The sequence below is a fragment of the Coregonus clupeaformis genome, chromosome 27 (assembly GCF_020615455.1).
Source record: "Coregonus clupeaformis isolate EN_2021a chromosome 27, ASM2061545v1, whole genome shotgun sequence".
In the NCBI taxonomy this organism is placed as follows: domain Eukaryota; kingdom Metazoa; phylum Chordata; class Actinopteri; order Salmoniformes; family Salmonidae; genus Coregonus; species Coregonus clupeaformis.
In genome coordinates this window covers 20,550,605-20,565,758 of record NC_059218.1, presented here as the reverse complement: position 1 = coordinate 20,565,758, position 15,154 = coordinate 20,550,605, and the positions used below count along the sequence as shown (strand labels likewise).

Here is a 15,154-nt window from a genome sequence, read left to right as displayed (position 1 = left end):
GTCTGGAAGTCCTTCTGTTTGGCCATTGGAGCTACAGTCAGTCTCACATCTGGTTTTCACCCCCAATCCAATGGTCAGGCGGAGAGAGCCAACCAGAAGATGGAATCCACGCTACGCTGTCTGGTCTCTTCCAACCCCACCTCCTGGGCCTCTCAGTTGCCTTGGGTTGAGTATGCCCACAATACTCTCCCTACATCTGCCACTGGGATGTCTCCCTTCCAGTGCCTGTATGGCTACCAACCTCCCCCTGTTCCCTTCTCAGGAGAGGGAGCTATCAGTGCCTTCTGTTCAGGCTCATATTCGTCGTTGCCACCGGACCTGGCATCGGGCCAGAAAGGCACTCCTTAGAGGTTCGGATCGGTATCAGCTCCAGGCGAATCGTCGCGGATCCCCGCTCCCACCTATACCATCGGAGATAGGGTTTGGTTGGCCACACGGGATCTTCCGTTACGGACTGAGTCTAGGGAAGTTGTTACCGAAGTTCATTGGTCCGTTTGTGGTGGAGAAGGTGATCAATCCGGTGGCAGTTCGACTCAAACTACCGAGGACGCTCAGAGTCCATCCCACCTTTCATGTCTCCTGCCTCAAGCCTGTCTTCCTCAGTCCTCTGTTGCCTCCTCCGCCTCCTCCTCCTCCTCCTCGGATGATCGGAGGTGGTCCTGCCTACACGGTGCGTCGCATCATGGATTCCAGACGGCGGGGCCGGGGTTTCCAGTATCTCGTGGACTGGGAGGGGTATGGTCCTGAAGAGAGGAGTTGGATTCCGCGGCGACAGGTCCTAGATGCTGACCTCATCAGGGATTTCTACCGCCTCCATCCTGGCGCTCCGGGAGGTCCGCCCGGTGGCGTTCGTCGGAGGGGGGGTACTGTAACGATCCCGGCAGTCTGAGTCGGGTCCTGTCTGGTGACCAGTGTTTTGGGTTCGTAGTCTCCTGTTTCCCGAGGGTTCGGGAACGCTCCGGGGAGCTCTCTGGTTTTCCGCACCTGCATCCCGTCAGCAATCTGCACACCTGGCCCTCATCATCACCCTTTTTAGGCTCTGGCCAAACATCCAGTTCCTGCCGGATCGTTAGCCATGAACAGTAGGTGTTCTGTGTATCAGTTTAGAGTTTCTTGCGTGAGTTTTGTTGTTTTGTACTTTGTTGAGTTTTTGTGTCCTTACCTCCGTTTTTGTTCCACCTGCAGTCACACGTCCGGAACCTTCACCCCACCTCTGCCTGATGGTCGGCGGCTGCCGAGCCATCACTGGACCTTGTGCTGCACCCCCAACTACTCATCCACGCCGCCCGCTCTGTCCCTGGATTATTCTGCACCTTTGGTTGTATCTAAATAAACCCTCACCTTCGTTCAACTCTCCTTGTCCTGGTCTGCTTCTGGGTTCTGGCTGAGGGAACTGTGACAAGGCTCTGCATAACCACATTAGCTTTGAGTGACATTTCACTAATGGCCTGCCTGTCGTTCCCTATTCATTCCATTCCGTATAATTGCTATTTTCTAAGAGATAAACACCTGATCTCTCTGGCCAACTCCCCCTCAAACAGTAGGTCACATCTCTCCAACACGCCATGCGATTGTTCTCCGCGGCTACAACATGTCTATTGGTGAAAGGGTCAAAAATAGCCACCGCGTGTGGGTGGAGACGTGAGACATGAGGAGCCCGGAGAGAGAGAGTGAGAGAGAAAGGGAGAAAGAAGCGAGGAAGAAAGAGAGAGTCCTTGTTTTACCCCCAGAAACATTGTTCACCAACAATGAATGATAATCCAATCGTTATGTCATTTCACTCACAGAGTCAAACAAATCTCAATTGGACTAGTTTTATATTGTGATTAAAACACTCCTTTCTCAAACATTCCCTAACACCTCCCTAACCCCTAAACCCTAAAACAGAGCAGGCCTTATCGCTATCTTCACATGTTGGATGGAGGGAGTGTGAGCTGATAGAATGAAGTGGAACAAAGACAAGCTCTCCTCTTTTCCCCCGCATGCTCACAGACTAGAGACACGCAGCAGGTCCCCTAATGAGAGGATGAAAGAGAAGGAGAACACCCCTTTGCACACTCAGACAGCTGGGGATGAGTCACCGGCTCTCCTCTCTCTCTCTCTCTGTCTCTCTCTCGTCCTACCTCTCATTTACTCCCTCTCTCTACATTGTCCTCTCTCTCTACCTCTGCCTCATCCATCTATCTATCTATCTATCTATCTATCTATCTATCTATCTATCTATCTATCTATCTATCTATCTATCTATCTATCTATCTATCTATCTATCTATCTATCTATGCTGCTCACGCGTTAAGGGCCGCTCCGATGCTCCTCTGGCACTATGTCCCCTTTTTCTCCCTCATTTTCTCTCCCTCTGTGTACAGTATACTATAATAGGGGAGACTTGCATGCTGTACGCTGCTCCAATGTACCTCTCGTCCTCTCTCTCTTTTCCCATCCCTTTCTCCCCACCTCACTATCCCTCTGTCTCCCTATCTCCTCCTCCTCCAGCTCTGTCTACCTCTCCTTCTCTCCCTCTCTCTTTATACCCCTCTATGTCCAGACAGAGGGGATGGTGGTCTGTTGCTCCTCCATTAATCAGCTGAGGCTTCGTGTCACATTAACCTTCTACTGCAGCAGCCTGGCATTGTGGGAAAACGTCTGTCTGTCCGTCTGCCCATCTGAATCTGCCTAACATTACATAGCAGGTGTAAAAGAAAACGGCTGAGCAGAGGAAAAGGAAGCTAGGTTGAATTAGTTGTATCCCTGAAAACCGGATGCATCTAGTTGTTGGCAACTCCGCTAAGCCTCTGCCAGTAATGAGTTCACTCTCAAAGTCACATGTCCAGAAGTTAGTTTTAGCCTCGTTAGCGTTGCTAACTATCTAACTTTAGCCTTGTTAGTGCTGAGGTAGCCAGGGTAATGGGTTCACTACCAATGTCACCTGACATGTCTCTAGGAGTTAGCTTTAGCTTCATTAAGCATAGCAACGTATGTCTCATATACACTCAGTGGCCAGTTTATTAGGTACTCCAATCCAGTACCGGGTCAGACCCCCCTTTGCCTCCAGAGCAGCCTGAATTCTTCGGGCCATGGAAACGTTGCTCAATTGGTATCAAGGGACCTAATGTGTGCCAGGAAAACATTCCCTACACCGTAACACCACCACCACCAGCCTGTACTGTTGACACCAGGCAGGATGGGTCCATGGACTCATGCTGCTTACGCCTAACTCAGCCATCAGCATGATGCAACATGAACCGGGATTCGTCAGACCAGGCAATGTTTTTCCACTCTTCAATTGTCCAGTGTTGGTGATCGCGTGCCCACTGAAGCCACCTCTTGTTTTTCGCTGATAGGAGTGGAACCCGGTGTGGTTGTCTACTGCAATAGCCCATCCGTAACAAGAACCGACGAGTTGTGCATTCTGAGATTGCCATTCTCCTTGACCTCTCATCAATGAGCTGTTTTCGCCCACAGGACTGCCGCTGATTAGATGTTTTTTGTTTGTCGCACCATTCTCGGTAAACCCTAGACTCTGTCGTGCGTGAAAAGCCCAGGAGGCCGGCCGTTTCTGAGATACTGGAACCGGAGTGCCTGGCACCGACGATCATACCACGCTCAAAGTCGCTTAGGTCACTCGTTTTGCCCATTCTAACGTTCAATCGAACAGTAACTGAATGTCTTGATGCCTGTCTGCCTGCTTTATATAGCAAGCCACGGCCACGTGACTCACTGTCTGTAGCAGAAAAACCATTTTCGTGAACGGGGTGGTGTACCTAATAAACTGACCACTGAGTGTACACTAGCCTAGCTCATCATGAGATTTTAGCTACGCTGTGCTAGCTAGGTTCCTTACCGTTGTACAACCGCACATATGGCTGACTTACCACACTGAATCCCATTTACACTGCAGCAGTGAGAGGATAGCAGCAGGTCACAAGAGAGACCAATGAAGATATATGGCATTGTGTTGCACACACCATCTACCTCTGTGGCACAGTGCAACACACTCTGAGCGTGCTTTTTTCTCTCACTTATGGTAGTAACATCATTGCAATCTGCTTGTGCCCAAAGCTATTTTTACCTCTCCCGGGAGTCTATATCTATCCTATGGATAATGGATGGGGGAGTCAGAGAGTACTGGAGCACAGCAGTACACCCTGACCAGCCAGGAACACAGTAGATACCTGTGGATGACTTCAGCCGAATCCAGCTCCATCTCTCCCCTCTTTCTCTGCACAAATCCCCGGAAAGCCCTGCTGGGACGTGGCACAGAATGAAAGGATGAGAGGGAGAATGCTGGCTTATCACGAGGGGAGTGAGAAAGCGCGCGGGGGGGTGTGCATTGCCAGGGTAGGGTTTAGCTATAGTACAGGGTTTAGCCAGCTCTGGGGGGGGTATAGTTGCAATGGCTAGGTTTGCATCATCGGGATTTGGGATGCGGTCTCTTTGTTTGAGTTAGTTGAGGAGGTTAGCGTAAGAAGTTAGGGCCAGCTGGGGTTTAGCTGAAGAGTTGACCATGTGGGTTAGCCAGAGGTGAGGGAGGGAGAACAGTGCTGCAGCCGGATCAGTCTGCAGCTTACAGCCGGTCTGGGTTATTAGCTGTAGGTATGTGCCATGATCCCCCAGTGGTGTAATGTATTTAATAAGTAAAAATACTTTAAAGTACTACTTAAGTCATTTTTGGGGTAACTGTACTTTACTTTACTATTTGTATTTTTGACAACTTTTACTTTTACTCTACTACATTCCTAAAGAAAATATGTACTTTTTACTCCCATACATTTCGAATGCTCAGGCAGGACAGCAATATGGTCCAATACACGTACCTATCAATATAACGATTTGTCATCCCTACTGCCTCTGATCTGGCGGACTCACTAAAAACAAACACTGCGTTTGTAAATTATGCCTGAGTGCAGGAGTGTGCCCCTGTAAAGAAAAAGAAACTGGTGCCGTCTGGTTTGCTTAATATAAGGAATTTGATGTATAGAATTTACTTTTACTTTTTGTTACTTTACTCAAGTATGACAGAGTACTTTTCCCACTGTACTTAAAGGGCAACTCCACCACTTTCAACCTCATTTTCATCATCTCCAGCACAATACCATTATCTACATACTATATGTGAATCTAAATTTGAAAAGTTTTGATGAAATCATCAAAAGTTAAAACATTTTAATAACAGTGATTTCCAAACACTATGAGCTTTGCGGTGACGTGGGGAGCAAGAAAATACCCTCCCTCTGGCTAGAAACTCATTGCCGACTTTGAAAATCACCATTTAAAAAACGTTTAATCCTACCCTGTCATGTCACAGAAAAGCTTTTTTTAGGACCTTTCTTCTTAACCACAGATCATACAAACGCACCGTTTTCACATATGTAGACACTGATATGGTTCTGGAGATGATGAATATGAGGTTGAAAAGTGGTGGAATTGTCCTTTAAGTACATTTAAAACCAGATACTTTTAGACTTTTACTCAAGTAGTATTTCACTGGGTGATTCACTTTTACTTGAGTCATTTTCTATTAAGGTATCTTTACTTTTATTAAAGTATGACAATTTAGTGCTTTTTCCACCACTGGGATCCCCAGTGTCTTCTTGCATTGTGTGGATTAGAGCTGGGTTTAGCTGCAGTGACAGAGTCCAGGTCAGCTCAGCGTACATAGGTCCTTTTCCATGTCTTGGGTTTGGGGTTGGCTAAAGGCTCAGTTGCGGTGGATTAGCCTGGGGTTCAGTCAGTGGTGTAGGTTTAGGTTTGTTCTTGAATAGGGTGCAGTGAGCTACAATGGCTATGTCTGGGTTGGCCCAGGGTTTCACCACAGACGAACGAGGTAAACCAGACACGTCACAGGGGCTATAAAGCAGATTCATCCGTTTAGAACGTTTTCTCACCACCAAATATGGTAGTTATAGGAAGTCCAGTAGTGGGTAGTGGGAGAGCATGGAACTAGGTGAAACTGGGCCAACATTCTACTAATTTTCTCATATATGAAACATCTGATCTCAATAAATTTTTATGTTCCCAAAACTAGAATCTGTTACGAACACAGTGCACTAAGTTTTATAGATTTGACGCTTTGCCAAAGTTTTAAATAATGGCGTTGTTTAGAAGGAGTGCAAGGTCGAATTGAGTTTGTGCACACGCACATTTCACAGAGGAGGCTTTCCCTAACGGAAATATGCAAATACATACTACAACGCCAATAGGATCTCACTAGCTCGTGCTTGGCTTTGCCCACCTCCTCGCTTGTTCTGCCCACTATGCTTAATTTGCTCCCACCTTAAATGACAGATTAACTACACTACAAGTATGTGGACACCCCTTGAAATTAGTGGATTCGGCTATTTCAGCCACACCCATTGCTGACAGGTGTATAAAATGTAGCACACAGTCATGCAATCTCCATAGACAAACATTGGCAGTAGCATGGCCTTACTGAAGAGCTCAGTGACTTTCAATGTGGCACCATCATAGCAAGTCAGTTTGTCAAATTTCTGCCAGGCTAGAGCTGCCCCGGTCAACTGTAAGTGCTGTTATTGTGAAGTGGAAACGTCAACAATGTCTCAGCCGCGAAGTGGTAGGCCACACAAGCTCACAGAATGGAACCGCCAAGTGCTGAAGCACGTAGCGCGTAAATATCATCTGTCCTCTGTTGCAACACTCACTACCGAGTTCCAAATTGCCTCTGGAAGCAACGTCAGCGCAATAACTATTCGTCGAGAGCTTCATGAAATGGGTTTCCAAGGCTGAGCAGCCGCACACAAGCCTAAGATCACCATGCGCAATGCCAAGCGTCGGCTGGAGTGGTGTAAAGCTCGCCACCATTGGACTCTGGAGCAGTGGAAACGCGTTCTCTGGAGTGATGAATCACGCTTCACCATCTGGCAGTCCAACAGACGAATCTGTGTTTGGTGGGTGCCAGGAGAACGCTACCTGCCCCAATGCATAGTGCCAACAGTAAAGTTTGATGGAGGAGTTATAATGGTTTGGGCTAGGCCCCTTAGTTCCAGTGAAGGGAAATCTTAACGCTACAGCATACAATGGCATTCTAGACGATTCTGTGCTTCCAACTTTGTGGCAACAGTTTGGCGAACGCCCTTTCCTGTTTCAGAATGACAATGCCCCTGTGCACAAAGCGAGGTGCATACAGAAATCGTTTGTCGAGATCGATCTGGAAGAACTTGACTGGCCTGCAAAGAGCCCTGACCTCAACCCCATCAAACACCTTTGGGATGAATTGGAACACCGACTGTGAGCCAGGCCTAATCGCCCAACTTCAGTGCTGTATGGAAGCAAGTCCCCGCAGCAATGTTCTAACATCTAGTGGAAAGCCTTCCCAGAAGAGTGGAGGCTGTTATAGCAGCAAAAGGGGGACCCACTCTATATTAATGCCCATGATTTTGGAATGAGATGTTCGACTTTTGGCCATGTAGTGTATCTTGGGTTAGTTATAAGTATTTTTGGTTTCACTGTTTGAAGAGCTTGGACAGGTAGGGGAGAGTGGGGTAAATTGAGCCAAATGGGTAGGTTGAGCCACCCTTGTTTCTAGGAAACCATACACAAAATTAATAATTTGACCAAATACTTAGGAAGAGGTCATCATTTCATGGAGTCTGTGAAGGAAGAAACCGCATGGAAAAAGTGGTAAGTGGTACAGTAGGTCAAAAAAACAAATTTTCACCAAGTCAAATTAATTTATTGTGTTAGAGGTTTCACGATGCTTGTACAGTGAGGGAAAAAAGTATTTGATCCCCTGCTGATTTTGTACGTTTGCCCACTGACAAAGACATTATCAGTCTATAATTTTAATGGTAGGTTTATTTGAACAGTGAGAGACAAAATAACAACAAAAAAATCCAGAAAAACGCATGTCAAAAATTTTATAAATGTATTTGCATTTTAATGAGGGAAATAAGTATTTGACCCCCTCTCAATCAGAAAGATTTCTGCCTCCCAGGTGTCTTTTATACAGGTAACGAGCTGAGATTAGGAGCACACTCTTAAAGGGAGTGCTCCTAATCTCAGCTTGTTACCTGTATAAAAAACACCTGTCTACATAAGCAATCAATCACCGCATCAAAGGGACGATGGACGGGGCCATGTACCGTCAAATCTTGGGTGAGAACCTCCTTCCCTCAGCCAGGGCATTGAAAATGGGTCGTGGATGGGTATTCCAGCATGACAATGACCCAAAACACACGGCCAAGGCAACAAAGGAGTGGCTCAAGAAGAAGCACATTAAGGTCCTGGAGTGGCCTAGCCAGTCTCCAGACCTTAATCCCATAGAAAATCTGTGGAGGGAGCTGAAGGTTCGAGTTGCCAAACGTCAGCCTCGAAACCTTAATGACTTGGAGAAGATCTGCAAAAAGGAGTGGAACAAAATCCCTCCTGAGATGTGTGCAAACCTGGTGGCCAACTACAAGAAACGTCTGACCTCTGTGATTGCCAACAAGGGTTTCGCCACCAAGTACTAAGTCATGTTTTGCAGAGGGGTCAAATACTTATTTCCCTCAATAAAATGCAAATCAATTTACAAATTTTTTTACATGCATTTTCCTGGATTTTGTTGTTGTTATTCTGTCTATCACTGTTCAAATAAACCTACCATTAAAATTATAGACTGATCATGTCTTTGTCAGTGGGCAAACATACAAAATCAGCAGGGGATCAAATACTTTTTTCCCTCACTGTATCTAAACCAAAGTAGATAAGTTTAAGATTGTTCTATACATTAGTTGGTGTCTCTATAAGCTTCAATATGAGGTCCTAAACCTAGCATGTAGCTCTTTGAGGTCGGTTCGGTTTCGGTTAGATTCTTAAAAAATAATCATGGTTTTCGAATTCGGTTTCAATAATTATTAAATAATGACATTACAATGATTTTAGAGTTTTTTTAATGTAAATTCCAACAGCAAAAATAGTTAACAATGAATTGCCAAAACATTGAAAATATTAGGTCCAAAATAAACCCATAGAAACACATTGGGATTATTTTTGACACATTTTAGCGAGAGAAACCTCTCGCTTCGCCTCTTCCTCTCTGATCCATCTCTTCAGCCCAAAAAAACTGCCGCAAATGATTATGGTCATTATAGTTAATTACCATGTTTCTGCGCTGAACTAGGTTGAATATTTGCTTAATGAAAACTACAACTCCCTTCAGCCCAGTGTCCCACATAGTTCTTGATTTCTCACATTTCTTTCATGAATGATTTGATTTCTCTCTAGAGAAACGGCGTGTTGGGCTTACAAAAAAACTAACCTAAATGGAATTCAAGTAATTGAACCTATGTCATTCAATTAGTTGTTTAATAAAAATAAATAAAAAATAAATGTTGGTTAATCGCTCAGCACTACTACCATGAAAGTGCATCCTTGTAGGTGTGTGGGCTAATATAGTCCAAATGTTTGCCTTGGGGTCAATTGAGCTAATGGCAAGTTGAGCAAATTGAAGTGTTTTCTTCCCAGGCGTAATGCAAGGCATTATTGCTGGGATATGATGTAACAACAGGGCCTATGTTCAAAGTGTTTAAAAAAGTACAAAGTGTTTGTTAGGTGTTAAGCCTGTGTTAAAAGATGCTTAGAATGATTAGAAGACCAAAAAGTGACTGTGATCGTGTTGAATTGTGTTTGGGAAATAAAGATAGACATGGTTTTAAAAAGGTAGTGGTAATAGTTTTTCCCCCACCCGCCATAAAAAAAATAAAAAATAAAATAAAGGTGGTTGTCCCACTGGCTATCATAAGTTGAATGCACCAATTTGTAAGTCGCTCTGGATAAGAGTGCCTGCTAAATGATGTAAATGTAAATGTAAAATATTGAATTAAGTACAGAAATGTGTAGGCGGTTTAACTTACCCTGTCCCGCGGCTCAATTTACCCCATACCCAGGGTAAGATGTGCTAACAGACCGCTTTTTTTGGACAAGCTATGTTTGAATTCTTGTTAGAAAAGAATACTATAGAAAATAATACTATATTTCCCTTGACGGAGTGATGCTGAATGTAAAATATTGCTCAATTTACCCCACTCTCCCATACAGTAACATCAACAGACATACAAACACAGCTCCTGGATTGTAAAGTCAGTTTCCTCTGTAACTTCAAACACCCCAAGGAAGGGTTAAGGATGTGGGTTAAGGGTCATGGGTCATGGGTTTAGGGTCATGGAGTTAGGGGACACAGGGTTAAGGAGCGGGAGGAAAACTAGATTCAACAGGTCAAAGATACTCACGATATCCTGCAGTGGGTCAGAGAGAGAAGTGCATGAAAAAGAAAGAAAATGAAAGATATCAACATCCTATAGGCCATGGTTACTACAACATGTGTGTATTAAAGAAGCGAGGTCAGTAACATCAGAGAGATAGAGGGGGGTAGGAGATAGAGAAACAGGAAGAGCGGGAGAGGACAGAGAGAGAGAGAGAGAGACAGACAGACAGAGAGACAGACAGCGAGGGGTATAGAAAGGGTTAAAGTGTGGATGGTGAGTCCCAGTGACATGTCAGCATGTCCCCAGAGAGGCAATTGTTCAGGTGTTAGCAGCAGTAACACCTGCACAAGCACCTGTCCATAATGTTGTGTGCATGTGTGTGTGTGTGCATGCATGCGTGCGTGTACGAGCGTTTGGGCTGGGTACTCACGCCTGCATGGTGGTAGTAGCAGTCTGAAAGCTAAACATATTTTCTTTTGGGTACCAGTTGTTGTCCTCTGTGGAGAGAGGGATAATGAATGGAAGTTACAGTAGCAGCCAGCCAGCCACATAGAGTGTGTATGTTTGTAAACCAACACTAAGAAACCTTAGAGGACACAGCACCAGTCCACTCCACAGAGGGAGAGAGGGAGACACACAGGGAGAGACAGCAGAGGAGAGACGGAGAGTCAGAAATACAGACCACGTCACAATCCAAATAACATCGACCCCCCCACAACCCCACTTTGATTTCAGCGCCTCTCCCTCTCTGTCTCCCCCGTCTCACCTCTCTCCAGCCCAGTCATCCGGCCCACACTCCACATCCTCTCTAGGCGCCTGTGTTGCTTGCCTGCCTCGCGGGAGCTCTCTAGATCCAGGGAGCCCTGGCTACGGGACGGGGCCCCACTAGAGTCCAAGACCACATTGAGGCTGCAGTCCTCCCGCGAGCCCCCCTTTCCCCCCTCGCCCCAGCTGCGGATGTTTTGCGCGCTGACCGAGCTCGACAGAGGCTGCTGGGATAGGTGGTGGTGGCTGCCATGATGACCATGGTGGGAGGCGCCCCCACCGGTAACAGTCAGAGTGTGATGGTTGCTGCCACTGCCGCTGGCCACGGGGTTGCCGTGGCGATGGCTCCCATCATCGCGGTGAGTGTTGCTGCGGTGACCATGGTGGAGGTGGTGCTGGGTGGGTGAGGAGGAGGAGGTGGAGGAGGAGGGGGAGGTTGAGGGCTGGACCAGGTTTGACGCCCCCTTCAGCATCTCCAGCTCCAGGCTCTCCTTGCTGCCCCGGTTGCTACCCAGCATGCCGTGCTCTCCAGTGATGGTGTAGACGCGGGCGGGCTGCAGGGCGCACTCCACACACTTCTGCTGGTCCTCCTCGGCCGAGAAGCTGCGCTCCAGAGACAGGCGGGTCTTGGTGGTGGTGATGGAGGCGGGCGGGGGCTGGAGGTGGTCCAGCGGAGGCTTCACCAGGCTGGACTCAGGGGAGGCCGGAGAGCCCCTGTGGGGGTATGGATGGTTGTTGTTGTGGTGACGGACACCGCCAGGGGAGACAGAGTCTGGGCCCACAAACGTGTCAGACAGGAGATGCGCTGCAGGTTATAGAAGAAGGAGAGAGAGAGAGAGAGAGAGAGAGAGAGAGAGAGAGAGAGAGAGAGAGAGAGAGAGAGAGAGAGAGAGAGAGAGAGAGAGAGAGAGAGAGAGAGAGAGAGAGAGAGAGAAAGAGACAGAGGAGTTACAGAGAGAGAGAAATAGAAACAGAGCAGAATACGAGAGAGAATAGGATAGCAGAACCTTATCATCCATCAGCCATCTGTGGTTTACATATCAATTATGTAAATGGAATAAATAGGAGGATGGAGTTAATATGATGTTACAAAAGAAAAGAGGAAAAAGTAAAAGAGGCGAGAAAAGATGGATGGAGAACAAGAGGTGGCAGGGAGGGAGGGACGCTGACCTGATCCGTTTCGGTTCTCAGGGTGTGTGTGGGACAGGTACTCTCCAAACGCTCGCGCTGCTCTGTAGAGACACACATGACACACATTGACGTTAACACATGAGTGACAGCGAGAGAGAATGAGAAAAAGAGAAAAGGAGAGAAAGAACAGAAGTAAAGTAGGGAGAAAGAGGAGGAAATGTTAACTTCATTGCCTGCTTTGTAGGTTTGTGCCAGCCACAGATTAAGATGTAGCTGTTTTATCTCTCAACTCTAGGCAGGCTCCAAGAGAGAGAGTGCGAAGGAGAGAGAAAGAGAGAGAGAGAGAGAGAAGGAAAGAGAGAATGAGAGTAGGAGGAGACAGGGAAAATTAGGGTTGGTAAAATAACAACTTAATTTCCAATCAAATGGCACAGTCCCTTCTCTACAATATAGAACCTAAACCCAGGGGCGGTGTGTTCAATAGGGCGATATGGGCGACGCACTGCCAAACGGGAAAAGGAAGGGATTTTTTTTCTAATCAATTATATCACGGCAACAGTAGTTATCAGTGTTGTAATCTAGACGTCTGATCTGCCACAGTGCCACACTGCCACTAAATGTCCAATCAGGCTAAAGTCGTGCTTCAAATGGCCACCCCCCCTTTTGGGGCGATTTCAGTCAGGTTGAAAATCGCCCAGAAGTCTGTCATAGACTCCCATGTAAAATCTATTTTTTTCAAATTTCAGAGCTTTCAATACAATCTCTATGGGTGTCTGAGGGCTTGCACTTACGCGCTTTCGTCATACGTAACGTAACCATGAACGTAACTAAGAAAAGAGCGGGTAGCAGCGTCTCTGTTGCGACCTGCAGTGTGTGTGACGTTATCTTATGTTTTTAATCTTATGTTTTTAATTTGTACACTTAGTGGCGTTATTTTATGTTTTTAATTTGTGCACTTAGTTTACAAACATTCTGCCAACCATGGATTTCCAGTGGTGGGGTCACGGTGTTGGACTGATCTTGTTGATCGTGTACATACCCGCTACGAACGGACTAAATAATGAAAACGCTGCTGGCAGCGGAATCCAATACAGCAGGGAGTTTTTACTACAATGCAACTCAAATACGAACGCGATGGATATCCCAATGGCCCATCTAATACCTGATTGTCTGCAGTGGATTACAAACCCAAATGCAAACGTGGAAAAACGGGGGGAATCAGACAACGACTTAAAAAAATTAAGAACAAACTTCCCTTACCCACCACCTTGCTGATTAATGCCCAGTCACTGAGGGGGAAAGCGGATGAGTTGTCAGCGAATCTGCGCTTCCAACACGAATATCGGGAGGCCTGTTTGCTGGCATTTACTGAGACTTGGCTGGATGACAGAGTCCCGGACAGAGAAGTGGAGCCGGCCGGCTTCACCCTGGTCAGAGCGGACCGCGATCTGACAGTCACAGGAAACTTCACGGCGGGGGCGTCTGCCTGCTTGTCAGCGACCAGTGGTGTAAATCGATCCTGGTAAGAGAGCGACTCTGTACCCCCGACATTGAACTGCTTTCTGTGTCACTGCGACCTTACTATCTGCCCCGTGAGTTCCCCCAATTGTTTGTTACCGTTGTGTACATTCAACCAAAAGCTAATATAACAAAGGCATCAGAGATTATTTATAATCTGTCACAGAAACTGGAATCCATCTCCCCCGACGCACCCAAATTTATTTTAGGGGATTTTAACAACTGTACCTTGCACAAAGTCTTGCGCACATACCATCAGTATGTGAAATGTCACACTAGGAAAAATAGGACTCTTGATTTGTGCTATGGGACAATACCAAAGGCGTTCTCTGCCACCACCAGACCTCCTCTGGGGACATCAGACCACAATGTGGTCTACCTCAGGCCAATTTACTGTCGCCTCCTGGAGAGGGAGAAACCCACAGTTAAAACTGTCCAGATCTGGAATGACAACAGTATCACTTGGGGTGTTTTGACTGTACAATGTGGGAGGTATTTGAGGACAGCAGCTCTGATCTGGATGAACTCACAGAGGTTATTTCAGACTATGTAAACTTCTGTGTTGAGTCAGTTGTGCCTACTAAGACCTGTAAAATCTTCCCTAACAACAAGCCTTGGGTATCAAAACATCTAAAATCACTACTTGATAGGAAGAAGGCAGTTTATGCTGGGGGTGATAGACAGGCTTTAAGAGATGTACAACGTGAGATAAAAAGACAGATACTGGTGGACAAGTTTTGCGGAGTGTTTGAGTTAGCTTTGCGAGGCAAAGATGAAACTGAGGGCTCCACCAACCCTGGTAAGCCAACACTTTTGAGATCAGTCAATAAATGCTTCTGGTATTGACTTATATGCTGCCCCTGTCTTCATGTTGTTGCTGGACATATATTTTTTAAAATGTGTGTAGGTCACCTAAATCATCAGAAAAATTGCCCCCCCTGAGAATTTTTTCAGGAGCCGCCACTGCCTAAACCACATGATGCCAGGGAGTGGAGGTGTGTGTGTGTGTGTGTGTGTGTGTATATGTGTGTGTGTGTGCGTGCGTGTTCATGGGTGTGTTATATGTACGGGTTTCTTACACAATGCAGTCCTGGCAACTGAGAAATGGCTGTGACAGAATAGCTGAAAATTGTCTGAGACATTCGCTAGTACATGTGGTACAAACCCACACACATTCCGTACAAACATAAATCCACACACTTACAAACACACTCATTCATACATAGAAACTGGGAGATTCTGAAAAGAAATCCTCATTGATAGAATGACTCTAGGAGACTGACATTGTCTTTTGACGTGACTCTATTCATCAGTGGGTATGAAAGGAGGGAGTAAAAAAGAAAGAGCGATAAAGAGAGATAGATATCAGAGTGTAAGGAAGTGATATCAATATCATAGCTCGAGCTGGAGGGAAATGCAGCAACAGCAGATTACAAGAGTTGCTCTGAATCACACAGCGAGAGAGAAAAGCATCAATTACATAGTTTAGACCCCAGGTGCTCCATTCAGCAAGTAAACCCTCAAGTCACCATCATCTT

At 46.2% G+C, this 15,154-nt stretch overlaps 1 protein-coding gene across 6 annotated transcripts in view; it reads right to left on the bottom strand.

Annotated features, from left to right (window-relative positions):
• Positions 1 to 15,154, bottom strand: part of LOC121541607 (NMDA receptor synaptonuclear signaling and neuronal migration factor) — a 58,983-nt gene that overhangs the window by 31,449 nt on the left and 12,380 nt on the right. For 5 of the 6 annotated variants that reach the window (XR_005995776.1, XR_005995778.1, XR_005995777.1 and 2 more), the window contains exons 2-5: positions 12,138 to 12,199; positions 10,969 to 11,772; positions 10,633 to 10,699; positions 10,227 to 10,232 (exon numbers count right to left, since the gene is read on the bottom strand). Coding sequence is in view for 3 of the 6 variants with exons in the window: in XM_041850754.1 (XP_041706688.1) it covers positions 10,227 to 10,232; positions 10,633 to 10,699; positions 10,969 to 11,772; positions 12,138 to 12,199 (939 nt within the window). In the remaining 3 variants the exon portion in view is untranslated. The remainder of the gene's footprint in view (positions 1 to 10,226; positions 10,233 to 10,632; positions 10,700 to 10,968; positions 11,773 to 12,137; positions 12,200 to 15,154) is intronic. The other variant, XM_041850755.1, reaches the window with a different exon arrangement.